Below are 27,861 nucleotides of genomic sequence, written 5' to 3' on the forward strand. Positions count from 1 at the left end.
TCCCCACTTAATGGATGAGGAAAGTGAGCTCAGATACATCACTGCTGGAGCCAGGATTTGATTTGCTTCTGCCCAACTACAAAGCCAGTATCATTCCCATTCCACCACAGTGTCAGAGAGAGAAAAGAAGGCAACACCTGCCCAAAGATAGGCATTTCTGACTTTTCGATGCACTCTCTCTCTGTTCTCTAATTCCTTCCTGATGACGGCACCTTCCTTTTCATTCTATGGTTTTCCTTCCAAAAAGGATAGATATTTCATGGTGCATTTGGCGACTAAAAGCCTTTTAAGGAGAATATATCCTTGAAACAAGAAAGAGTTCAAGGATGTATCTATTTTTCTTTTTTTTTATGACAGTCTCACTCTGCCACCCTGAGTGGATGCTGTGGTGTCATAGCTCACAGCAACCTCAAATTCTTGGGCTCAAGTGATTCTCTAGCCTTAGACTCCCAAATAGCTAGAACTATAAGTGCCCCCATAACAGCCAGCTAGTTTTTCTATTTTTACTAGAGATGGGGTCTGGCTCTTGCTCAGGCTAATCTTGAATTCCTGAACTCAAGCAATCCACCAGCTTTGGCCTCCCAGAGTGCTAGGATTACAGGTGTGAACCACCATGCTGGACCTTCGTAGCCACTCTAAACTGAGCCCACCTGTATGTCACATCACACCTCAATCAGCTCCTCACCCATGTGGACGCACACACACACATACTTTTGTGGCATCTGCCAGGGCTGGCCTCTGACTCCCCTGATACACCACACCTCAGTCTTCTGCTTAGGAGCCAAGCCTACTCTGGGTGTAGCCTGTTCCTTGCATCTACCTGTCTCTGGACTAGCCTCCCAATCCCCACACGTGGCCCTTCACCAAGACCCCAGGTGCATAGCCTCTTCCCATACAGGTTTAGGTGGGGGGATAACTCACAAGGCACACCCATCCATTGCTCACAAGCTTAACATTTGGCAAAGCTCATCCTACCTGGACCTCATCCCATAGAGATACCAGAATCTCAGTAAAAACATAATATTAATACTATAATCTTCTAGCATTTTTTAGCCTGATTTGTTAATCAACATGGCAATGGGTCATTGGTACAGCAAATCCCAGACTTTCCCCGACAACTAAAATGAAGCTCACTCTGGCTTCCTAGTGTGCAGTAGCAACTATGGGAAATGCCTGGGCTGACAGAGTAACAAATGGCCACTATGACTCCGAATGTCATCCTTCCAGCTCTGCAGAACCACAAAATGTTCTCAAACTAAAGGAGCCCCAGGACACTTTATGTCATTTTCCAGAATGGACCTACCTTTGAGCTCCTCCAGGACTTCAAACCAAAGGCACAGATACAGTGTCATCAAGACCTTAACAGCTGCCTAAAAAACTGCCACAAGCTGGAGTTCTTTCCTCACAGATGTGTCTTCCTTTTGCTACAAGCATTCCACTAGTTAAAAGCAAAAAATCTCATTTGTTTAAGTGGCATGCAGTGTGGATCACTACTTTACATAAACTCAAAGGAGAAAAAAATTCACGTGGTCAGAAGAGGGACTCAATCAAATATTAACACCTAACTGGACGGCGCCTGTGGCTCAGTGGGTGGGGCGCCGCATCACTCTACCGAGGGCAACAAAGTGAAACTCTATCTCAAAAAAAAAAAAAATTAAGAGCTAACCCATACCCTTAGCACCTGGCTCCACTGCCCAGAGGAATACATATTAACACAAAAGAGACCACAGGAATGAAAGATCATTACAAAAAGAAAGAATGCATTAAAGTTTACTCCAGTGGCATGAACAATACTGATCTTCTGTCACAATGACACAGCAAGTCAGTGTGCACTGAAAAGACCGTTCTGCAGGAGAAGTGAGAAAAAGGCATGGGGGCCTGAAGACACAGCTCAATGAATCACTCACTGACCTGAACCAACAGTGGACTTCTCAAGAATCAAGGTCTACTCATCTGTGAAGTGGGAATGGCAACATTTGCAGAAACAGAGTAGCCCACTGCAAAACAAACCAAAGGCTTTCAAGCAAACCTCAGTCTGAAAACGGTCACTTGATGAGTAACACTAAGTTAAACTCCCAGAGGTAGTAAAGTGTTGATAACACCCACATCAAAAAGCTGTTGCAAAAACTGAGTAACAGCTGATGTAAATTTCTTATTACAGTACCAGACATTTAAGGAATGCCCAGTAACTAAAAATGTCTATTAAGACTTGCTGAGTGTTTATATTTCCCAACATGGTACTGGGCACCTCGCCTAATTTATCTTGTCATACTTGATTGGTCTACCCCTCAAGATTTTTATGAAGATAAAACATGTTTTTATACATAAATACAGGCATAGAAAAACTTCTGGACGGATATACATCAAAATGTATTACTTGATCCTAGAAATATGACTTTTCTTTTTGCTTGCCTTTACCCAAAATTTTCTACAACTTACTAATGTATATTTCTATTTTGTTTTCTTATAGGTAACAACCCTCTATATAAGCCATTTTTTTAAGGTAAGAACTAAATACGCTTTGCTTTCCATGAGGAACTGGCAGGTGTTTTTCTATTTAATAAGAATCAACTGACTTATCCCCCACTTCACTTTGCCAACAGGGACCTCGAGCCAAAATTGTAGTTCAATCATTCAATTAGCCATTATTCTTTACACATTTCAATTTAATTTCCCCAGTGTTGACTTTCTAATTTGTATCTGTCTTATTCTGATTTTGCATTTCTTATTTATCTTTGACTACTTTTCCCAATATTTGCCATAAAGTTGTCTACAACTCCTTTGTAGAATAAGGCCAGGCATATACATACACATTCATATAAACATCTGATGACTTTTCAGGATTGCTCTAGCCCACGTACTTTAAACTTTGTCCCCACATTTCACAGTGTTTTTAGGTATGATGTTAAACAACAGAATTATAACATTTAACTCTATTTAAATGTTTTTTAAAAAAGATTTAAAAAAAACACAAAGTGCAATCAATATAAGAACACAATAGTACCATAATTCTAAGTGTCTTAGAAGTCTCATAATTAAAAGGACAGTTTTATTAAATGCTCAATTCTCAAAATTATATATTTCTTTTTTAGTTATGAAAAACCCCTCCATCCCCATCCCACCCTGCTTTAAGCGCTTCCTCTAAACAAGGTACTGTCCAAGTAGTATCAAGCTCAACAAAACCCACCATATACCCCAAAGTGGAGAAAACAGGCAGTCCCGAGGACAAGTATGTCGGGGTCATTACTCATCCTGTAGAGTGCTCATTAGCTAACTGATGCTGGAAAGGGAAGAATGGAAATAGCTAACACAAATAAGGAAAGCCACTGGAATGGACAGGTTAACAAAAGACTTTTACAATCTTTATCAATTTACATGTTCACGGTGACCACCAACTCTAAGAGAACAGACTAAATGAAATGCACAAAGAAAGTCCTCTGCCAGGGCCTCCTCTCCCTATGAACTCATCTCAAGAATCATTAGGAAGTCCAAACAGTTTCACAGTTCCGGCTTCCCGACTGCTGTCATATTTGCCATCTTTGTCATCACAGGCAAATGCCAGCAGAGGCCTTTTGGGGTGCCAAGCCACAGTGAAGGTCGGAGACTCACACTGCACCTCCCATAGCTTGTCTCCTATAGAAGTCAACATAGAGAAACAAATCAACACCTTAATTTGGGCATATTCTAAGTACTTACCTATAATAACTCATTTAATCCATTTAATTATCCTAAAAAGACAGGTAAGATAAATTACCTCATTTTATAGAGAACATCACTGAGGCACAGAGAAGCTGCAAGTTAGTCGGTAGCTTAACTTAAGAGCAAATTCCTGAGCAGGAGCATATCACTGCATTGTGGGACCATGGACTTACATAAGGGACTTGCATGGCTAGATGGCTGCACAGTGCTCTCTGCAATCTTATCAACGGAGGCATTCTTTAAATAGAGGAATTTGGGTGGCGCCTGTGGCTCAATGGGTAGGGCACCGGCCCCATACACTGAGGGTGGCGGGTTCAAACCCAGCCCCAGCCAAACTGCAACAGAAAAATAGTCGGGTGTTGTGGTGGGTGCCTGTAGTCCCAGCTACTCGGGAGGCTGAGGCAAGAGAATCACCTAAGCCCAGGAATCGGAGGTTGCTGTGAGCTGTGACACCACAGTGCTCTACCAAGGGTGATAAAGTGAGACTCTGTCTCTACAAAAAAAAAAAAAGAAAGAAAGAAAGAAAAGAAAAACAGTAGAATTTGAAGTTTTTTACTTTCTTCTAGGAAGTTTTCTACATTGTTATTCTTAATAGAATATCACATATTTCCAAAAACAATAAAGCTACATTAAAAAATAAAGCTGAGGAAATTCTTTTGTAAAAGGAATACTCTCTGAATTTTTATTTTCAACTCCTGTTTTTTAAAGTAAAACTCTGATAATTTCTTAAATTATAAAAATTGTTTTTTTCAAGTTCATACACAGGTAAAAAATAAAACAAAATATACCACAACATTCAAAAAGGCTGTATATAGATGGTGGGACCGCAGGCAATGCTGTTCTCTTTCTCCTCTATATTTTACAAATTTTATTATAGTAGAAGAATTAAAAGTTAACAGAATGTGAAACAGTTTCCTAAATCACTTTCCTTCAGTCCTGCCTGTTTCTTTCCTAAGTCTTTGACCTCTCATTACCTGACAGTAATGGTCATAATATTATATAAACTAACTTGCCTTAAGAAAACAAATTCATTACAATATGGCTGGTGAAGTAGTAATGTGCAGAGATGAAAATACATGACAAGGTAAGTCCTGTTGACCATAGGTAAAAAACAGAAGATTCTCATTAAGTTACCTGTGTCTACTTCAGCGATATCAATAAAATGATCTTCTGATGCTGATGCCAGCATCTTCCCATCATGGCTAAAACTGAGTGTCCTCACAGGCCAATCCAGCCTATATGGAGTGAACAGGAGACATTAAAATTATCCAATAAGAGGAAGGATAAAATAAAATTAATTTACCTAACAAGGTAATTATCCAATTATCCAGGATAAAATAAAATTAATTTACCTAACAAGGAAAGTGCTAGGCAGATCACTTACCTAGAAAAGCACCGAACACATACTAACTCGTCCACATCCCAAAGGCTGACCAAAGCATCCGCACTTCCTGTAGCAAAGTATTTCCCCATGGGGTCAAACTTGATACAGATGCAGTTAGAAGGATGGGCATTGATGGACTGCACAGGCTTCAGTTCTGGGTAGCTAAGAAACAAGACAGCAATCAGACTGTGGAAGACAACTGTGATGCTTGACAACAACAGAAGACAGGGAAGAAGAAATCAAGACAGACAATAGAACGATATCAAAAATTGTAATTCAAGACAGTTTTCCTGAAATAAAGAGTTTCAAACTACATATTGAAAAAGCGCAACACATACCTGAGAATATAAATTCAGACCAACATCAAGACACAGAATTTTCTTTAAAAAGAAAATTCTATTATCATGAGACTCTTTGACAGTGATGTTTTACGCCCAAAACAAATGGAGTACTCTATTTAAGATACACAAGCAAGGACGGGGTGTGGTGGGTAATGCCTGTAATCCCAGCACTTGGGAGGCCAAGGTGGGTGGATTGCCTGAGCTCACAGGTTTGAGACCAGCCTGAGCCAGAGCAAGACCCCCGTCTCTAAAAATAGCTTGATGCTATGGTGGGCACCTGAAGTCCCAGCTACTTGGGAGGCTGAGGCAAGAGAATAGCTTAAACCCAGGCGTTTAAGATTGATGTGAGCTATGATGTCACAGCACTCTACCAACAAAGTGAGACTCTGTCTCACAAAAAAAATAAAAGATACACAAGCAAGAAAGTATCAAAGATTTTTACATGCAGCAAAGCTGAATATCAAATGTAAAAATACAACTAGAAGCACAATAAAGTATCTGTAAGTTTTGTTAAGTATATAAGTAAGTTATAATAAGAACTCTGGTAATAATGTAACAAACCCTTCCTGAGGAATTGTAACCAGAGATCCGGCAACAAAAATGACTAGACTTATGAGCAAAAGGACTAGTGATGAACATTAAATATATAGTTTCTTGTAGAAACTATGTATGGTTTAAAGGGAGGGTATAATATGTAATAGCTACACACTCTGACAATATATAAAGTTGACAATTAAGTTCGGAAACTCGTCCTAGAAAAAGTGCTGCATACCTCATTGCTAAATATCACTAGGATCACCTTCAAACTACTCCCCTTGGAAAGCTGTACACTGCCACCAGCACCCAGTCCACCCTTCAAAGTACTTCCTCTAGAAAGAGTTTCTGAATGTAACTGTCAGACAACAGCTCTGCTGGTCATCCCAGATAAAGAGTTCCAAAATTGCTTTGAAGAGTGAACTAGGTGCTGATATCAGTGCATAGCTTCCCAAGGGGAGTACTTCAAAGGCGACCACAGTGATACTGTGGTGAGCACTGTGAGTCTTTTATGTAATTCCATGGTCTAATGATGCAGTGATATTCTTCTGCTCAGTGACTTGCTCTTAAGTCAACCTGCTCCGCCACCTACTGACTTGCAACCTCTCTGTGCCTCAGTGGTGTTCTCTGCAAAATGAGGTAATGTATTTTACCTATCCCATTAGGATTATTAAATGAGGTATGTAGCACTTTTTCTAGGATGAGTTTGCAAACTTAATTGTCTGACCTAGTATAGTACTATTTTTTAATAGTATGGTACTACTTTTTTTTAATGGGGGAAGAATGAGAAAGCATATGCAAAAAGCAAAACTTTTTTCTGTCTTAAGTACACATTGATGGTAATGAAGCAGTATTGTCATTCTGGAACATTTACATGTTTAAGATGGGATAAAGGTAGTAAGTAACCATGGGATATTAGAATTCTGTGACCCACTGTAACCTTGAGAACTAGAATACTCAGTTTGTAAGGTAAGAGATATATTTGTAATATAGAAGAGGTTTAGTAAAATACCTACAGCCCTGAATTTTAACAGGAAGGTATCAGTATGAATTTTCAAGGTATTTTACCTTTAAAAATATAAACATTTATTTCCGGGGGTGGGGGAAGGGGAGAGCAGAGAGAGAAAGGAGGGAGGAGTATAGAAAGGAAGAGCAGAGAGAGGGGAGGAGGGAGGTGGGTGGGGGCCTTGGTGTGTGCCACACCTTTTGGGGGCAAGACACGATTGCAAGAGGGACTTTGCCTAACAAATGCAATCAATGTAATCTGGTTTACTGTACCCTCAATGAATCCCCAACAACAACAAAAAAATATATATAAACAGATATTTCCTAGCTGTCTACTGGAAATACCTAGAAACAATGAACAACCCAGTAGCAATGGACATTCCTAGTTTCAATATCATTTCCTAGGCTTCTTGGATAATTTTCCGAATAAAGGTCTGGGAAGGAAATGTACAAAATAAACTTAGAACATCTTATCGTACTAGAGAGCAAGAAACAGAAGACTACTAGGATTATGTAAAAAAAAAAAAAAGGGCTCAAGCAACAAACACATGAAAAAATGTTCACCATCCCTAATTATCAGAGAAATGCAAATCAAAACCACCCTGAGAGATCTATCACCTAACCCCAGTGAGAATAGCCTATATTAAAAAATCCCAAAGCTGCAGATGCTGGCAAGAGTGTGGAGAAAAGGGAACACTTTTACATTGTGGGTGGGACTGCAAACTAATACAGACTCTTTGGAAAGAAGTATGGAGAATTTTCAAAGAATTCAAAGTAGATCTTTCAGTTGATCTCGCAATTCCAAAACCACAAGGACATATGCACTAGAATTTTTATTGCAGCTCGATTCACAATCACCAAGATGTGGACTCAATCCAAGTGTTCATCAATTCATGAATGAATTAATACACTGTAGTATATGTATACTATGGAATACTATTCAGCCATAAAAACAGATGGAGACTTTAATATCTTTTGTTTTAACCTGATGTAGTTGGAGAACATGCTACTTAGCAAAGTATCACAAAAATGAAAAAGCATGTATCCAATGTACTTAATATTAATATGAAACCAGTAGACAAACAAATATACAATCATACAAGAAAAAAACACAATTAGATTCAAGTTGGGGGCAGGGAAGACGAGGGAGGTGCTGGGGAGGAGGGAAGGGGATTTGTGTGCTCTCACCTAACAGCCACACTGTAAGGGTATATGACACACCCCCTGGGTGAGAGGCACAACTACAACTTGAACTTTACCTAACAAAAGCAAACAATGTAACTTAATCATCTGTACCCTCATACTAAACTGAAGTAAAAAATAAAGGGCTCAGGAATCAATGTGAAGAGGCTCTCATTGACCAAAAAAATGGTGATCTGTGCTTCGATAAGTATGACAACTACAACAGATTGGAACACATCATCTATGTTTTAATACATGGGTCCATAATGACCCCTAAAAAAACCCTTATCATTGGAGGTGATAGAGAACTAATTCATTACGTAAACACAAAGAACCAAGAATTTATCCTGCATTCCCTAGATGTACTATACTACTGGACAACCAAATAGATGAGAGGAAGTTCCTCTATAAAGTATTCCAACAAGTAAATAAGCACAAGGAATCAGCAAATTTCAGACTAGGAGAATCTCCACTGGTTAACAGTATGGTTTTTCAACAGACTAGCAGGTTTCCATCCCTTTCTTTTAGTAATTTAACAGACTTAAAAAACCTATCAATTTTTTTTTAAGTGAATAAAACTAGACTATCCAGGGATGCACACTGGCAGATAAAACTATGAAGAAACATAAAAGTCAAGATAGTGTTTATTTTTGAGGGAATGAGTTGTGATTAGGACAAAATACATGGATGTACTTCTGGGATGGCTAGAAAAGAACTATTTCTCAAATCTATAGGGTTTCACAAGTGTTAAGCATATCACAGTTCATAAAGCTACACATTTGTTTTATGCAGTTGTCAATCTGTTTTATAATAAACTTTTTTTAAGTTACAGAATCCCCCCAGTCTACAAAATAAAATCCAAAATAGTAAGCATAAAACTCAAGGCCTTTTATAATTTGTCCAAAATTACATTTTGACTTTACCTTCCCATTATCATGCCCTCTCTTCATATTCCCTATTTTCTGCCACTCCCCAACTCTCTGACCTAACTACTCTCCAAGTAAGTCATGCTTACTCAATACCTGTTTTGCCAATTGTGTAGTCCCCTTTTGCTGACTTTTAAAATTCTCTTTCAAGATCAAGTTCAGAAGCTCCCTCCTTCAACCCCCAGTCAATATGATATGCTCTTTCCTTGGAATTCTTTGCCAACTCCTGGCCTTTCTATCACATAACCTATCAAACTCTGTTTTGCACTGCTCATCTGTAGTAGTAGATAGAATTGAACAGACCTGAATTTCAATTCTATAATTTCATTTATTTAGAGAAGAAATATTTGAGATCCTACTAAGTGTACCAGGTACTAGGCTAGACATTAGGGATTCAACAGTAAAGAGGCAACCACAGTCTAATCGAAGACATAAGCGAGTAAACATGCAAGAACAACGCAGAATGAAAAGTACTTCCAATGAAGGACATAAAATAAACCTCTAACCTAACTCTAATCTGGGGAGGACAGGGGTTGGGGATGGCTTTCCTGAAAGCAAAGTGATATTTAAAACTTTGAAGGGTACAAATTAGCCATGCTTCAAGGTGCATCCTGTTCTAGTGCCCACCAGCTGACTAATGACTTACTTTCAACCTCAGATCCTCATTTGTTAAATGGGAAGCATACCATCAATCCCCGAGAAGTCCTTATGAAGTCAAATGTGTTTAAGGATTCTTTATTACTATTTACCTTTTAAGCTCCTCTGTATCCATCACAGCACCCAGTGCAAAGATATATAATCCCCTAAGGTAAAATCCCCTCACCTGAGGATGTTGATACAACCGTTGCCATTTGTCAGGAAGAACATGTTATTGTCATTGTTCCAGGAAATTTCATTAACTTCAAACTTGAACTGCTCTTCTGCTTTGGAACGGTGTGTCTTGGCATCAATAAAGGTCACCACATCATCCTTGTTGCCTACAGCAATGGTCTGCCCATCAGGACTCCAGCAGATATTAATGTTCTCTCCTGGGAACCCAGATACAATCAGCAAGATAATCTGTTTGCTCATAATCTTCCAGAGTTTATTTTGCTATCCTAGAAAGAACACCAGAGCTATCTTCAGAGCTCGTTCATAAAGTACCTAATCAATGAACGAGAATTATCACTTATGCATTATCAACTATAAGTCCAGTGCATTCGTCTACAAATTTCCCCATCTGGTCCTTACAATACTTCTCTAAAGTACCCTTTATTATCCCCAGATTAAGATACGGAAGATAAGATCAGCCAAAGAGTCAAAGCTATGAAGTCACTTACCCATTAAACCCAAATTCGATCTGAAAGTCCCTTATTCTCTCTGACACTAGCATTTCTCAAATTTTAATCATTTCTGAGACACCTTCACAATTTTCATCCTATCCATGTAACACCTATACTTCTTTATTCAAGTTCTAAAAATGATTCAAAAAATTTACTTAAATTTAGTTTCAATTTAACAATAAATTCTATGAGCTAGTTCTTTTCTGCCAGTAGACATTAAAGTATGTGCATACATAACTGGTTTTTAATGTTCACCTATGTATCACCTAAATCACTTATGCATCACCAGTTTTAAACTTGGCAAAAGCACTACACCATTCTGCCTCCAGGTACAAGTCTTGTCAACAAAGTCCAGTGGTCCACATGGAACACATCAATAAAAATTTCATCAACTTTATAGTCTTAAAATGATTATTTTTTGACATTTTAGCATCTATGACACAATTTAAAATGTATCAGGATGCATTTCAAGATGTTCATGTATCATGGTTATGTGGCTATTTTCTTTTCTAATGGCACATAAACCATGGCCTCAAGATTCATAAAATAATACCTGGTAAGAACACAGCCTATAAATGTACTGCACAACTTTCTGGTCATTTTCTCCTAGATTACCAAGACCAGTGAAACTTTAGCCTTTTATTTCATTTATTTATTTATTTATTTTTGAGACAGGGTCTTGCTCTGCTACCCAGGCTGGAGTGCAGTGGCACATAGTTAACTACAACCTCCAACTCCTGAGTTCAAGCGATCCTTCTGCCTTAGACTATCCCAAGTAGCTGGGACTATAGCAGTAGTTTCTCAACCCTCCTAATGCCAAAACCCTTTACTACAGTTCCTGTGGGTCGCGGCCACAGTTTGAGAACCGCTGGACTACAGGCACACAACTCTGCACTTGGCAAATTTTTAAGTTTTTTGTGGAGACAGGGAACAGAGAAGATATTCAACAAATGGTTGTTGAATGAATAAGAGTAGCTTATCTTCCCACTGCCCTCTCTCTCAACAGTCACCTTTAGTGTTCACAGTGGCAATGCATTTGGTAGTCCTCACATCCCAGATGCGAATGGTTTTATCTCCAGATGCAGTGACAAAAAGGTCAGGATTGCTCGGATGCCAACAAAGCTGGTCCACACTATCCCCATGTCCGCGATAATTGTTTTCTTTGACCTGAAAAACAAAGTCCAAATGTCACTTCACACAGATGTACCTGCCTTCACATTTAACTTTTTAACTTTATTCAAAACAAGGCATCTAAGGACCAACAAAGATCTGGATAATTAAAAAGAATCCAGTCCTTCCAAGTCCTTTCTCCAAAAAAACTTTTCCCAATATCCCCCCAATCTCCTCCCTAGTGACCCTGAACCATTCTGAGCTTCCACACCAGTGCACTTACTCTTTTGTCCTCCCTGGCCTTTCTGGTTTTCCACCTTTACTCTACCACCAAAGTCCCAGCCCACCTGCTCATTCCCACAGGACGTCCTATCACTTCCAAAGGGCCCGACTCACCACCACAAGGCCCCCCAACACAACAGTCCCTAGGCACTCCTCACCAACACACCGTTTCTTTCTTCCCACCCACTACACCAGTCCCATCCGTCCTCCTCACCTCCCTCATCCCCATCCCCACACCTCACTGCAACACTTCCTATACATCTCCAGTCTTTCTCTCCTCATCTCTCAACGACCCCAGCCAGTACACTCCTCCTGGTCCGCCCACACACCCTGTCATGCTCCCGGGTCATCTCCACACTTCCTCCTTCCCCCGCCCCTCCCCTCAATCCGGCTCTCCTTGTACCCTCTCAGTCCACCCACTCCCTTCTCCCTCAACCCCATACCTAGCTTCACCACAGCCCCTTTCTTTGGTCTGGAACAGGCCCCGGCAGCTCACCAATCGGTCCTTCTCCAGCAGGAAGACGCTGGCCGTCTTGTCGAAGGACCCTGAGGCTAAGCGACGCCCGTCGCAGCTCCAGGCCACAGAGTGTACCTTGGCGCTATGTGCCGGGAACTCGCGCGTCTTGCTGTGGCCCCGGAACAGTTCCTGCATCCCGAGCACGTAGCGCGACGGGCCGCTGCTCACTGAGCACCAAGGGGCCATCGAGCCGGGACCGCTCTGGCCCAGCGCCGAAGGCCCCATGGCCGCCGTGGGCACCGCCATGCTAGGTCCCCAGACGCATACGCGGCCGCAGCCACCTAGGGACCGTCAGGCCTGGCGCCGCCGCCAAACGCATGCGCGCGACGAAGCCGCCGCCCCCTGCGCAGCTGCACAGCGGCCCGCCCCGGAAGAGACTGCAAATCCCGGCATGCACCGCCCGCGCCTTTGCCCTGTACTTTCAAACGCTAACCATTTTCCTTTACGCTTAAAGATTACTGTATTTTAGTGTCCTTATTCCTCCCATACCTACTCCTTGGTATTCTATCCAGTTTAATTGAGTAAAGGAACCAATACTAATCTTCTCATCAGGCTACCTATCACTAAAATACCTTTCTTCTAAGGTTGCCCGCTCCCCTCCTTAGCCCATTCATAAAGCTTCAAGTCCTGACTGCTAGCTGATGCGGACCACCGTGGGCTTGTTCCACGAAAAGGGCTAGGCTAGAGGTGGGTGGGGTGTAGAGGAGAGGACTGGAGATTTTTAAAATAAAAAAAATTATTTGTTTTTAAAAGATATGACATGTACATAATTGTAAATGCAAAAAGAAACATAAAAGATAGAGAATTTAAAGTAAATGTCCACCTGTTTGTTCCTTCCACCACCACCTATGCCCTACCTCTCACATCTCTCTTAAACCAGGCACCCAGAAGACTCTTGCTGGAGAAGAAAATCGTGGTGATCCATCTAAGCCAGCCAGGACCCTGAAGAAGAGATGTGAGGTGTGGGAGGTGTCCTGTGGTGAGGAGGCGGTAGCAAATTTGTTAAGAAATGAATCTTTTGTTTTTTAACATGTGCACTTGGCAACAAATATAAACAGTACAAAGGGTATAGAGTGAAAAGTTTCCCTCTATTTTGTGTCCCTAAACTCCCCTTCTGAAAAAATATTGTTAAATATCTTATTTGGCCCTCCAGGCATAGTGTAAATAAGCACGTTTGCAGAGATAGAAAAGTGTGTGCATAACCTTCTTTCTCCCCCTACCCTGCAAAAATGGTACCATTCCATACATAAATTGCTTTCTATGATAAATCTATAAGAAATCATTTATCAGAATATGCAGATGTTTTATCTTTCTTAATGAATATAGTTTTTAATTATATGAATATTTAACTGATCCCCATTAATTAATTTGCTTTTAGAACAATAGTGCAGTGACCATCCCTATACAAACTTCATTGTGCACATCTGCACTTTTTTATTTGGATAGATATTGTCAAAACAAAACACCCTTGAAGATGTTTTAACAATCTGCACAGCAGTATAAGGAAGTGACATAAGGTCTTAAATACTAAATGAGTCCACATGTAAAACATGTGGCTCTCAAAAAGAACTTAAGAAATTAGATCCTTTCTTTCCCCAATTCTCTTCCCTACCCATTGCAAATAGAGATTCTTGATTCTTGATTCTTTTCAGACTCCCAAGAATACCAGTGAATTCAGTAAAATCTTGGAGTTGGAAACTATTTTGTGTCTAGCTTTCTTCCTTATCCTTATTTTTCAGAAATCTTCATATGCTAGCATGTATTTTTTTCCCTACATACACTGAAAATTTGTATCTCCCAGTTCAAAATAAGGAAACTGAAAAAGAAAAAGGTAAAATGTCCTACTCCAGGTCACATGACTGGTATATCCAAGAGCAAAACTTAGACTTTAATCGTTATTAACACCAAAATCTACCCCCTGATACTTATTATCTGAAAGTAAATATGATTCTTTGTATTTATGTATTAATGTATTTCTACATGTGTATTTTTATTTTACTTACCCTTGTGTTCCTTTTCCATATTCTGTAAACACAAATATTGGAAGTTCACTTATGATGAGTATATCTCATGCCTCTTGCCTGAGACTCAATCTCATAGAACTTTTCAAGTTGGATTAGCATACATCTGGGGATAACAGTGAAACCAAAGTCAGTTGGGAAAATGGAGAACAGAGTCATAGGCCATTTTCTTTCTTTCTTTCTTTCTTTTTTTTTTTTTATTGTTGGGGATTCATTGAGGGTACAATAAGCCAGGTTACAATGATTGCATTTGTTGGGTAAAGTCCCTCTTACAATCGTGTCTTACCCCCAAAAGGTGTGGCACACACCAAGGCCCCACCCCCCTCCCTCCTTCCCTCTCTTTGCTCTTCCTTTTCCCATCCCTCCCTCCTTCTTTCTCTCTCTGCTCTCCCCTTCCCCCACCCCCACCGTGACCTTAATTGTCATTAATTGTCCTCATATCAAAATTGAGTACATAGGATTCATGCTTCTCCATTCTTGTGATGCTTTACTAAGAATAATGTCTTCCACTTCCATCCAGGTTAATATAAAGGATGTAAAGTCTCCATTTTTTTTTAATGGCTGAATAGTATTCCATGTTATACATATACCACAGCTTGTTAATTCATTCCTGAGTTGGTGGGCATTTAGAGACAAATAGCCAAGAGACATGAATAGAACCTTCTCTAAAGAAGACAGACGAATGGCTAACAAACATATGAAAAAATGTTCATCATCCCTATCTATTAGAGAAATGCAAATCAAAACCACCCTGAGATGCCATCTAACCCCAGCGAGAATGGCCCACATCACAGGCCATTTTTTAAAACGTTTTCTTTTGAAAAATTCAAATTTACAGAAAAGTTGCAAGAATACTAAAGAGCACTGCTATTCGTATGATCCAGATTCACCCAGCTTTAGTGTTTTGTTCCATTCTCTCTCTTTCTCTCTCTGTCCACACACACACACACACACACACACACACACACACACACACACACACACACACACACACACACACACACACTGGGGTTAGGAAATAGAATCCTTGTTCTTAGGAAATACTCACTGAAATAGTTAATATTTAGGACTAAAAGGCAAATGATGTATGCAACTTACCATTGCCAAATGTTTAGATACAAGAGTAATACATATGTAATATGTATATATATATACTTTATATATATACTATAATATATAATTATATATATATTATATAATTATATAATATATATACTTTATATAATACATATATAAAGTATATACTTTATATAATACATATATAAAGTATATATATATTGTTTAAGTATTGTACAAATATATGTATACATTATATAATAATATATAGTACATCTAATACATATATAAAGTATATGTATACATTATATATGATTATTACTCTTGTATCTAAACATTTGGCAATGGTAAGTTGCATACATCATTATCTTTTGCCCCTAAATATTAAATATTTCAGTGAGTATTTCCTAAGAACAAGGATATTCTGTTTCCTACCCTCAGTATAGCTACAACTTTGAAATATTGAACAATAATATGAAGTTTTATCTAATATACTATCATATTTTATTTGTGTCAATTTAGCCAGAATGTCCTTTGTAGCATTCTTTTCCTCCAGTACAGGATCCAGTCTAGGACCTCATACTGTATTTAGCGATCATGTCTCCTCAGTCTTCTTGAATCTATAAATGTTCCCCAGCATTTATATGCCTAATACAACATTGACATTTTTGAAGAATACAGTTGATGGACCATTTTTATAGTTCCTTGTGTCACCCCAAAATTCTCCTTTAGAAGTTGATTAAACCCAAATTCTGACGGATTTCTTTTTATACAGAATCTGGAGACCTTTAAAATCAAGGCAGAATCAAGTCATAAATAGTAATGCTAGAGATGACAAGACATGTAGAGAAAAATGTTCAGAAGGCAGGGGAACAAATTCTACAGTGAAGAGTAGTAGGTAAGAAAGGAGGGATATCGTGAAATATAAGTCATTTGGGGGTAAGAGGGCTTTGGAGAAGTTGCTGTTGTAAAAAGAAAACAGGCATGCATATTATTCAGCAAAAACAAACCTATCATTTGCAATATCAAAAAAAAAAAAAGAAAACAGTCATGTGACCTCTTTATCAGTCAGGGTTCAACTGGGGAAGCATAACCAGTAGGAGATATATATTAAGATATTTATTGAAAAGAATTATCTTACACAACTGTGGAGGCTAGCTAGCCAAGTCTGAAATTCTTTCTGAAAGCCTTCAGAAAGAGCATGCTGACTTCTGAGCATGGGCTCATGGTGCTACACACAAATGGGAAGCTTGAAGTCCTGCTTTAAAGGCCCACCTAGATTATATAAAATAATCTCCCGTACTTAAACTCAACTGATTATGGACTTTAATCACATGTGTGGCATACCTGAATTGAGGCTGGGTATGGTGGCTCATGCCTGTAATTCCAGCATTTTGGCAGTCCAAGGCAGGAGGATCACTTGAGGCCAGGAATTTGAGATCAGCTTGGATAACATAGCAAGACCCCATCTTCAAAAAAATTATTAACATTATTAGCCAGGTGTGATGCCATGCACCTGTAGGCTTGTTAGGAACTGGTCTGCACAGCAGGAGGTGAGCAGTGAGAAAGCAAAGCTTCATCTGTATTTACAGCCATTTCCCACCATTTGCCTCACTGCCTGAGCTCTGCCTTCTGTCAGATAGGCAGCAGCATCAGATTCTCTAAGAGCACTAAGCTGTAAGCTGCACATATGAGGGTTCATCTGGGTTGCATGCTGCTTATGCTTATGCTGCTTATGAGAATCTAATGCCTGAGGTGACGTGGAGCTGAGTCAATGACACTGATGCTGGGGATTGGCTGGGAATACAGATTGTCACTAGCAGAGAGGTTTGACTGCACAGAGACTGTAATAAATCATTGCTTTCAGACTCATATCAATCCCCCACCCCCAGCTCACCCCACCCCTGGTCCATGGAAAAACTGTCTTCCATGAAACCAGTCCCTGGGGCCAAAAAGCCTGGGGACTGCTGGTTTAATGGGTGCAAAGTTTTATTTTTGTAAGATGAAAGGAGTTCCAGAGACGATGGTGGAATGATTGTACCACAATGTGATTGTATTATACCTAATGCCACTGAACTATATGCCTAAAGAATGTTTACAATGGTGAATAAGGGAAAACCCACTGTTTTTCCTCTCTATATTCACTCTTATAGGGCACAAGTATACTTTGTTACATTGATGTATTGTGGTAAAGTCAGAGTGCTTCGGTGCACTAGAGCAGTGCACATTGTACCCACCAAGTAACCTCCCATCATCCACATACACATAATCCATCACTAGCAGAGAGGTTTGCCATAATCTGTCATTCCATAATCTGCTTCCATGTGTTCCATCATTTAGTTCCCACTGCTAAGTGAGAACATGCAGTATTTGTCTGTATCTGAATTGTTTCACTCAAGACAACAGCCTCCAGTTCCATTCACGTTGCTGCAAAAGAAATGATTTTTATTCTTTCTTGTGGCCTTTGGGGTTTCTCTCTTATTGTTTCCCTGATGCTAGGAGCTTCTCCTGGCTTTCAGCCATCCCTGGCTGGGCAGCTACCTTGAACCTGCTCCTTACTTACTTTTTGTGTTTTCCATCACTTCTCTGGTGAATCTTAGCCTTCTCTCCTAGATGACCTGTTTGAAATGTATGTGTTTACCATTATGGTTCTTCTTCATGGAGCAGGCACATGCTACCTGCATCTAGTTGGCCATCTTGATCTCTTCCCTGTACAAACTTTCAATACTTCACTTCTGACAGCAGATGCATAGAGATGTAGGTTCTCCCCAACGGTACATTCTCTGACACCAACCAATTTGATACCCACAATTCGACCGTAACACTGACTGGAGTTAGCACAGACCCCACAGGTTAAGGGCATACAGTTACACTTCTGACCAGTTGGCTGTAAATATGGGTTCACACTATGCTCTCTCAGGTTCAATAATATGCTAGAACAGCTCACAGAACTCACAGAAACAGTTATTTACATTTACTGGTACATTTTATAAAAAAGAATATGATCGATGATACAGATAAATGGTCAGATGAAGCGATACACAGGGTAAAGTATGGAACACTTCCAAGAACAAAAGCTTTTCACTGTGGATTTGGGTTCACCACCCTCCCCACATGTGGATGTGTTCACCAAACTGGTAGCTCCCTGCAGTTCAGGGATTTTTATGGAGGCTTCATCACATACACATGATCTGTTACTAACTAAATCTCTAGTCTCTCTCCACTTCCCAGAGGATGAGGAAATGTGGCTAAAAGTTTTAAGCTTCTAATCATACCTGGGCCCTTCTGGTAGCCAGCCCACCAAAACGCACCTCATTAGAACAAAAGACATCCCTGTCACCCAGGAATCTCCAAAGAATTAGAAACTGTCAGAAATATGGGTCAAAGACCAAATATTACAACAAAAGATCCCCTATGGCTCAGGAAATTACAATGGTTTTAGGAGGTCTATGCCGGGAACTGGAGACAAAGACCAAAAATATATATTTCTTATCATAAATCACAATTTCACAGATGTTATATTTTAAATGTGTTTTGCTACTATTTTTAAGAACTTTTTTAAAAATAGATTTGCCGAATTCCATCCCATTCTCCCACTGCCCCGCCACGGTCTCCGCATTTGGGGCGGGGGGTGGGGTGGCGGGGAGGTGAGCAGGAGTTCCAGAAGGTGCTGGGTGGGCCTTGGGCCACAGGCACCTGGCATGCGCCCTGCCTGCTGCCAAGATGCTAAAGAGGAAGTTCAGGTCTGCCCAAGGTGCAGGGAAGGAAGGGCCCAAGGGGAGATTGGCTTGGTTGTTAGCCAAACCTGCTTCTGCAAAAGTGGAAATGAAGCCAAGAAAAGCAGCAGTAAAGGATAAATCCTCAGACAAAAAAAGTACAACCAAAAAGGAAGAGGGGAGCAAAGAGAAAGCAGGCCGAAGTGGCTAACCAAGAAACTAAAGAAGATTTACCTGCGGAAAATGGAGAAACTAAAACTGAGGAGAGTCCAGCCTCTGGTGAAGCAGGCGAGAAAGAAGCCAAGTCTGATTAGTATCATATAGCATGTCTTATCAGTGGTCCCTGTCTCCCTTGTACAATCCAGAGAAATATTTTTATAAACTATTTTGTAAATGAAAATCTTTCAGAATCTTTAGAAACATTTTTAAGAAGGAGAGAATCCCACCTCATCCCATTTTTTAAGTGTAAATGCTTTTTTTTTAAGAGAGGTGAAATCATTTGCTGGTTGTTTATTTTTTGGTACAACTAGAAATAGGATAGCACGTTGAATGATGGGAGGCTTTGACTGTCTTGGGAGTCAGCTTAACGTTCCATAGGTGAGGGGTTAGTTCTTATATCCTATAATACAAAGCATACTAAATGGCCATATGGAGTCCCAGTCCTGTATTTAATGTCTTGAACATTTTAAATTACTCCTATTCCCATGTTGTTTTTTAGTATAATTATTTCCTAATGAAAATCACTCCAGTGATCATGGCTCTCCCTGTCAGAATTGTGTACACTTTGTAACATCTTTGGTTGTGGTACTCCTGTCTTCCTAATAACTTTGTTAATGTGTGGTGAAAGACTGAAAATCTGAGAATGTAGTACATACAGTAATACATTGTGAATCGGTGGGACTTACATAACAAATAGTTTATCAACATTTGAAGATCCTGGTACTTGATATCCTCTTAAGGAAAATTTGCCTCCGAATTTTATTCTGGGAAGTCTCTAGAATACTGTTTAAAAATAATTACAATAAATGGCCTTTTAGATTTGGGGTACCTATGTTAAGAATTGGCGTACAAATTGAAATGTCTGTACTGATGCTCAACACAACCAATAGCATCTCAATTACAAAAGTAAAAAAATAGATTTGCCATGGGCACTTCTCTCCTTTTTTACCACTCTTAAATTATCTTCAATAAAGGCCACCTTGATCACAATAGCTTTCTTTTGAAAGTTGGTATTTTGGGGAAAGTTTGAAAGGAAAAGCTGAATTCTGTGTGTGTCTTTATGCAAGACAAAAACAGAAGCTGGAGTTGACAATAAAGTAGAGTCTGAGAGTGTAAATCCCTGGAAATTTACAAAAATTTCTGGGAAAACTCCAGACTTCCAATGCTATGAAACTTACAGTATAAAAGCTGAGACTTGTACGGACTAAAGCTGAATCCCACTCTGGTTATGTGGGAAATGAACATAAAATTGTACTAAAGTATGTATTATCTGCTGAACAGCTAGAGTTGAAAAACAGTAAGTCTCAGAGGGATGCATATGGCCTAGGACTGATGGTGGGATCTGCTAGGTTGGAGGGTGACAAGAGGCACTAAAGGCTCCCCTACATCTTCGTATCTCCTCCCCCAGATCTGGCTGAGTTGTGGAGATACCACTATAGGCCTAATCCCAGAACGGGGGTTGGAGCTGAGGCTTGTACTGTGCACATGGAAAGAAAGTAAACACAAGGGGGGACTCTGGGTCCAACCAAAGCTAGGTCTTCCTATGATTATAGGACCTCCTCCTACCTTGAACAAAGTGACAAGTATCACAGCAGACTCTGAAGGCTCTAATTTTCTAAGCAGAAACACACAATTCAGAGAAAGGGACGGACACCCTGGGGACACTAGAATTCAAAGAACAGCAAGTCCTCCTTTGTCCCAGGAAACCTGTGTCCCCAGACAGGCCCCACCAGCCAGAGTCCAGGATGCCTGGTCCCAGAGGCTGCTCACCATTACCCTGGGTTCAGTCTTAGTGGCTGTGTTTCCTCTCCTCCTAGAAGGAAAATTTATCTCTCAAGACTTTTATTCTCTGTAGAGAAAAAACATTATTATTCATAGCAGTGCATTCTCTGAAAAACATATTTCTTCCTTTTAACATATTATTTCTTCCTTCTAACAGGAGACTGGTGCTTTGTCTCTGCCACATTTGGAATTGAAGTTTATAGGCTATCTGTAGCTTGGGCTACCTTAGCTTTAGTGCCTATTAGGTGTCTATCATAGGTTGGCTCAGGCTGGTCTTGAACCTGGGAGCTCAGGCAATCAACCCACCTCAGCCTCCCAAATGCTGGGATTACAGGTCAGTATAGATCAATGTTCACGAACAAAGATTTAAAAATAATTAAGAAACTATTACCAAACTGCACACAGCAATATTAAAAAAGGGAAGATCAGGTAGAGTTTCTCCCTATAACACAAGGCTAATTTAATATTTGAAAACTAGTCAGTATAATTCACCATACAACAATGTAAAGGAAAAAACATATAATCATATCAAGTAATGCAGAAAAATCAATTGACAAAATTCATCATCTAAAATGATAAAAACCTTCGCAAACTACTAATAGCTTATCCTGAAACTGATAAATTGCACCTGTAAAGTGACTAAAAGCATTCCAATATGGTGAAAGTTGTCTCCTCCTTCTACTACTATAAAACATTTACTGGAAGTACTGCCAGTGCAATTGGGAAAAAGAAAAGAAATTAAAGTTATACAAATTGACCATAAAAACCACTCACATTTACAAAGAATACAATGGTCTATGGAAAAAAAAATCCCTAGGAATGTCAAAAAATATTCCTGCTACTAGTGAGTGAGTTTCATAAGGTTGCAGGACACAAGGTTCAAAATACAAAAGTTAATTGAAATTCTACATATTAGGAACTGAAATTTAGGAAGCTAAAATTTTAAAACACACGCACGGCTTGGCGCCTGTGGCTATAGAGGCTAAGGCACCAGCCCCAAACACCAGAGCTGACGGATTCAAAACAGGCCAGGCCTGCCAAACAACAATGACAACTACAGTCAAAAAATAGCTGGGCCTTGTGGCAGGTGCCTGTAGACCCAGCTACTTGCTAGGCTGAGGCAAGAGAATTGCTTGAGCCCAGGAATTAGAGGTGGCTATGAGCTGTGATGTCATGGCACTCTACCCAGGGCCACAGCTTGAGACTCTGTCTCAAAAAACAAAAAAACAAACACACACACACGCACACATTTATAATAGCACCTACAAAATAATGGTTAGGTGTAATTCTAACAAAACATGAACAAGACTTGTATGTTGAAAACTCCAAATTGCTAATGGAAAAAAAAAAAGAGCGCCCCCCCCCTCCAAATTGGAGATACATATGGTGTTCATGGAATAGAAATCTCAAAATAGTAAACGTGTCAGTTCTCCCCCACATCAATCTACAATGTGTATTCCAATTAAAATCCCAGAAAGGTATCTTGTAGCTGTAGACCAAATGACTCTAAAATTTATACGGAATGGAAAAGGAACTAGGATATCTAACAAAAAATTACATAGAAATTCAAAGGACCTAGAATACCTAAAAGAATTTTTGAAAAGAAAAGTGAACATGTAGGGATTACACTAGCTAACTTTAGGACTTAGTACAAAGTTACAGTAAGACAGTATGGTATTGGTGAAGGGATAGAAAAATAGATCACTAGGAACAGACATCCAGAAATAATAATTCCATTAAAACGTGGCTATTTGTTTCCAGCAAAATTGAAACAACAATCCAATACATTACTTTTAACAAATGGGATCGAAAGAACTAGGCAAAAATGACCTTCAAAATAAACCTCACATCTTATATAAAAATTTACACAAAATAGATCATAGATCTACATATAAAATACAAAATTAAAAGAATTCAGAAGAAAACATGAAAAAATATTTATGACATAAGATTTAGACATGACACCATAGAACAATGCATAATATATTGAACTACATTAAAAGTTTTTTTTGAGTTTTATTTATTTATTTTTCTTTCCTTTTTTAAATTAAATCATAGCTGTGTACATTAGTGCAATCAAGGGGTACAATGTGCTGGTTTCATATACAATCTGAAATATTTTCATCAAACTGTTTAATATAGCCTTCTTGGCATTTTCTTAGTTATTGTATGAAGACATTTGTATTCTGCATTTAGTAAGTTTCACCTGTACCCATTGCCCCATCAATTATCCTCCCTCCACCCCAACCTCTTCCCTCTCCTCCCCTCCCTTGGCCCGTTCGCCATATTCTTGTGCTATAGTTGGGTTATAGACTTCATATGAAAGCTATAAATTAGCTTCATAGTATGGCTGAGTACATTGGATACTTGGCTAAGAAGAATATGTTCCAATTCCATCCATGTAAACATGAAAGAAGTAAAGTCTCCATCTTTCTTTAAGGCTGCATAATATTCCATGGTGTACATATACCACAATTTATTAATCCATTCATGGGTTGATGGGCACTTGAGCTTCTTCCATGACTTAGCAATTATGAATTGTGCTGCAATAAACATTCTGGTACAGATGTCTTTGTTATATTGTGATTTTTGGTCTTCTGGGTATATACCTAGTAAAGGAATTATAGGAGCAAATGGTAGGTCTATTTTTAGATCTCTGTGTATTCTCAAAAAATCCTTCCAAAAGGAACGTATTAGTGTGCATTCCCACCAGCAATGTAGAAGTGTTCCCTTTTATCCACATCCATGCCAACATGTCTGGTTTTGGGATTTTGTTATGTGGGCTAATCTTACTAGAGTTAGGTGATATCTCAAAGAAGTTTTGATTTGCATTTCTCTGATGATTAAGGATAATGAGCATTTTTTCATTTGTCTGTAGGCTGTGCACCTGTCTTCTTTAGAGAAGTATCTCTTCAAGTCCTTTGCCCACCCCGAGATGGAATCACTTGTTCTTTTCTTGCTAATATGTTTGAGTTCTCTGTGGATTCTGATTATTAAACCTTTGTCAGAAGTATAACCTGCAAATATTTTCTCCCATTCTGAGGGCTGTCTCCTTGCTATACTTACTATGTTCTTGGCTGTGCAGAAGCTTTTTAGTTTGATCAGGTTCCAGTAGTGTATTTTTGATACTGCTTCAATTGCTTGGGGAGTCCTCCTCACAAAATATTCACCCAGGCCGATACCTGCAAGAGTTTTCCCTGAACTTTCTTCTAGTATTTTTATAGTTTCATGTCTTAAGTTTAAATCTTTTATCCAGTGAGCGTCTATCTTAGTTAATGTTGAAAGGTGTGGGTCCAGTTTCAGTCTTCTACAGGTCGCCAGCCAGTTCACCCAGCACCATTTGTTAAACAGGGAATCTTTTCCCCACTGAATGTTTTTAATTGGCTTGTCAAAGATCAAATAACGGTAAGTAGCTGGATCCATCTCTTGGTTCTCTATTCTCTTCCAGACATCTACTTCTCTGCTTTTGTGCCAGTACCAGTCTTGCATCTTTCTTATCCCAGCTTGGGTGAGTCTCACACCTTTACTTTTTATGAGCCTTGGTTGCCCCACCATGAATATGGGATTATTGTTCATTTAAAGCAATGAATCAAATGAGATGGTGAAAGCCCTCAGAAAACAAACACTAAAGCCCAGGAAATGAAGACATTTTCTCTGCCTTTTGCAAATTGTTTTACTAATTTCAGCTACAAAAAGCTCTCTGCAGGTCTAGGCCTAAAGAGCTCAAGGATCATTTCACCAAATGTTATTATGGTGCCCCTTTCCTATGTAGAAGGCTCCTCTCACCACTAGATTGCAACCTCCCAGGGGACTACCTTTGTCTCTGAACAGCCTAGCACAGAGCCCTGCAGTATAGGAGCTCTGGTATCAAAAATTCCTTTCACCTGCAGTCAAAAACTACATTGTTTTGTCCCTCTGATTTTTATTTATTTAGATGCCAGCATTTAAAAATTGGGACAGTTAACATAAAAAATGAAGCTCTAGTTTCCTACAAGAAGGAGAGTAGCTGTTGGGGTAACAACATTAGCCCGTCTCAATGGTAGTTACATTCAGAATGTATATAGGCAGCTAATGCTGGGTTTGGCATCAGTGTTAAATACCTTGTGCTCTTCTTGCTCCAAATCTGCTGAGCTGAGAGCAAGTTCTCTATATGCATTCTGTCTAAACTGGCTCCAGCACCGCAAGAATCTCTCTCTCATTTAAAAAAATCACAGCACAAGCTCAGAGCCTGTAGCTCAGTGGCTAGGGCACCAGCCACATACACTGGAGCTGGCAGGTTCAAAGCCAGCCTGGGCCTGCCAAACAACAATGACAACTACAACCAAAAACAGCTGGGTGTTGTGGTGGGTGCCTGTAGTCTCAGCTACCTGGGAGGCTGAGGCAAGAGAATTGCTTAAGCCCAAGAATTTGAGGTTGCTGTGAGCTGTGATGCCATGGCACTCTACTAAGGGCAACAAGTGAGACTCTGTCAAAAAACCACCACCACCACTAACAACAACAAAACCCAAAACAAACAAGAAAACAAATAATAGCACAGAGTGCTTGAATGAGCCATCACCTCCCTGAGCCTCAAATTCTACATTTGTGAAATGAAATTAATAGTACCTACTCATGCAGTCTTTGTGAGGATGAAACAGATTGATGCATGTGAAATGGAATCTGAGAATATAGTAGACACTTAATAAATGGAATTATTCTGTCCCATGCCACACTTTAAAAAATTCAGTCTGAACCAGGAATGATGGATCCCACCTATAATTCCAGCAACTTAAAAGGCTAAGGTGGAATGGTGGCTTGAGCCCAGGAGTTGAAGGCTGTAGTGAACTCTGATCATACCACTGCACTCCAGGCTGGACAGCAGAGAGACATGCTGTCTCCAAAAAATTAAAAAGCAAACAAACACACACACAAAATCCAACCTATACAGAATCTCACTATAAAGAAATTCTTCAAGAACATTTTTTTTAAATAACAGATGCTATCTTAAACGTGTTACTTTACAAAATAAGTAGACATTTATTCATTTACTAGTGTTCTCATCTAAGGCAAGGGCCTTTTCACAGACTGTTGATTAAACCTCACTACCATCTGTCTTATGTTAAAAAACTCACATTTTCAGATTTGGTATTTATTATTATTATTAAATCACAACTGTGTACATTAGTGCAGTCAAGGGGTACAATGTGCTGGTTTTATATACAATCTGAAATATTTTCATCGAACTGTTTAACATAGCCTTCATGGCATTTTCTTAGTCATTGTATGAAGACATTTGTATTCTGCATTTAGTAAGTTTCGCCTGTACCCATTCTAAGATGCACCGTAGGTATGGCCCCACTAATTACCCTCCCTCCACCCCAACTTCCCCCCTACTCTCCCATCCCTTGGCCCTTTCCCCATATTCTTGTGCTATAGTTGGGTTATAGACTTCATATGAAAGCTATAAATTAGCTTCATAGTATGGCTGAGTACATTGGATACTTTTTCTTTCATTCTTGAGATATTTTGCTAAGAAGAATATGTTCCAGCTCCATCCATGTAAACATGAAAGAGGTAAAGTCTCCATCTTTCTTTAAGGCTGCATAATATTCCATGGTATACATCTACCACAATTTATTAATCCATTCATGGGTCCATGGGCACTTGGGCTTCTTCCATGACTTAGCAATTTTAATGCCTCCACCATGAGAGGGAAAAGACCACATCATCTTCTTCCCAAAAAACATCTGGCCTTGAATTTCACTCACCAGTACCTCACCTGCAACTCTGTACATCCAGTCTAAGTGCCCTCCATACCATTTCTCAGAAATCTGACCAGCACCTTTGCCCACCAGTACCTCCCTTCCCACCTGCAAGTCACTCATATTTCTCACCCACCAGAAGGGGGAATCAGCAATAATCATACAAAATTGGAAATGGAGGTGGAAGGGGCTGGACAGCTGGATGTACTTCAGTGCACTCTACCCACAGTTTCAACAGCCCACCCTCTAGCCTTCTGCTGCTCCCCTTACCCCCACACCCTGTCACTGAGAAGCCTGTAACTCCCTATTATCTCTGAAATTTGGGTTCAGACTCCCAACTCCACAGCTCTGGAAAAAAGCCTGGTTCTCTCTCTGGCAGGTTGCATTGGGTAGAAGACACACTTCCATCTCCTCTGAGGAGGGTTGAAGCAGGTGTGTGGCAGAAAGACTACTCACAGAGAGCCCCCTGACCCTCTCCAAGCTCCCAGGCTCATTGAACCTGTGACTTTGGAAATATTACTCCCAAAGCCTACCTATTTAATCCTCCAAAAATACTTTTAAAAATAAAAATAACAATAACAATTCCAACCCTTACCCTATGTACCTCTGTTTCCTCTCTGGGGAATTACAAGAGAAACACAATGTAGTGAGAATGTGGGCTTAATCCTAATTCTGCCTTTATAGACTGTGTCACTTTGGATAAGTGCCTTTACCACTCCAAGGCTCTGTTCTTTTATCTGTTAAAGGACGTTGATATGACACCCAAGTTGCAAGCCTTCTCTGAAAAGAAAAGCAATAACAGAATGATGAGAATATACTTTGTCAAGCTGTTGGTTGTTGTTACAGAGATAGGTTCCTTTCAATGTGAGTTTTGAAAAAGAAATAATGTAATAAAAGGTAATTGTACATGTCTGCTTCCAGCAATATAGTGTAACAGGGAATGGATTTACCCTGTCATCTGACACTTCCAAAAACAACAACAACAAAAAATGTGCAAAATAACAGTTTTCACAATAGTGGATAT

The 27,861-nt window shown here is 39.6% G+C and overlaps 2 protein-coding genes and 1 pseudogene across 2 annotated transcripts in view; 2 read left to right on the top strand and 1 right to left on the bottom strand.

Moving 5' to 3' along the window:
* Positions 1–3,030: 3,030 nt before the first annotated feature.
* Positions 3,031–12,646, bottom strand: THOC3 (THO complex subunit 3). Its single transcript, XM_053566711.1, has 6 exons — positions 12,282–12,646; positions 11,404–11,560; positions 9,895–10,099; positions 5,084–5,245; positions 4,834–4,934; positions 3,031–3,633 (listed from the first exon to the last, which is right to left on the bottom strand). The coding sequence occupies exons 1-6, from the start codon at positions 12,546–12,548 to the stop codon at positions 3,470–3,472; spliced, it is 1,056 nt and encodes a 351-aa protein (XP_053422686.1). The 5' UTR covers positions 12,549–12,646; the 3' UTR covers positions 3,031–3,469.
* Positions 12,547–19,720, top strand: LOC128568574 (uncharacterized; annotated as a pseudogene).
* LOC128569226 (maestro heat-like repeat-containing protein family member 1) overlaps positions 13,209–27,861 on the top strand; it is a 75,094-nt gene continuing 60,441 nt past the window's right edge. Inside the window, exon 1 of the mRNA XM_053567349.1 lies at positions 13,209–13,262. The gene's annotated coding sequence lies outside the window, so the exon portion shown is untranslated. The remainder of the gene's footprint in view (positions 13,263–27,861) is intronic.

Source organism: Nycticebus coucang, chromosome 17 (genome assembly GCF_027406575.1).
Source record: "Nycticebus coucang isolate mNycCou1 chromosome 17, mNycCou1.pri, whole genome shotgun sequence".
Classification (NCBI taxonomy): domain Eukaryota; kingdom Metazoa; phylum Chordata; class Mammalia; order Primates; family Lorisidae; genus Nycticebus; species Nycticebus coucang.

What these genes read in the sequence shown, in the direction of transcription:
- THOC3 (XM_053566711.1), bottom strand. Translation starts at nt 12,548, where the DNA reads ATGGCGGTGCCCACGGCGGCCATGGGGCCTTCGGCGCTGGGCCAGAGC. An exon ending in TGCTGGAGAAGGACCGATTG is followed by an intron (nt 11,561 to 12,281) that starts GTGAGCTGCCGG and finishes TTTGTTTTTCAG; the next exon opens with GTCAAAGAAAACAATTATCG. An exon ending in TGCCACTGTGAACACTAAAG is followed by an intron (nt 10,100 to 11,403) that starts GTGACTGTTGAG and finishes CTGGGTTCCCAG; the next exon opens with GAGAGAACATTAATATCTGC.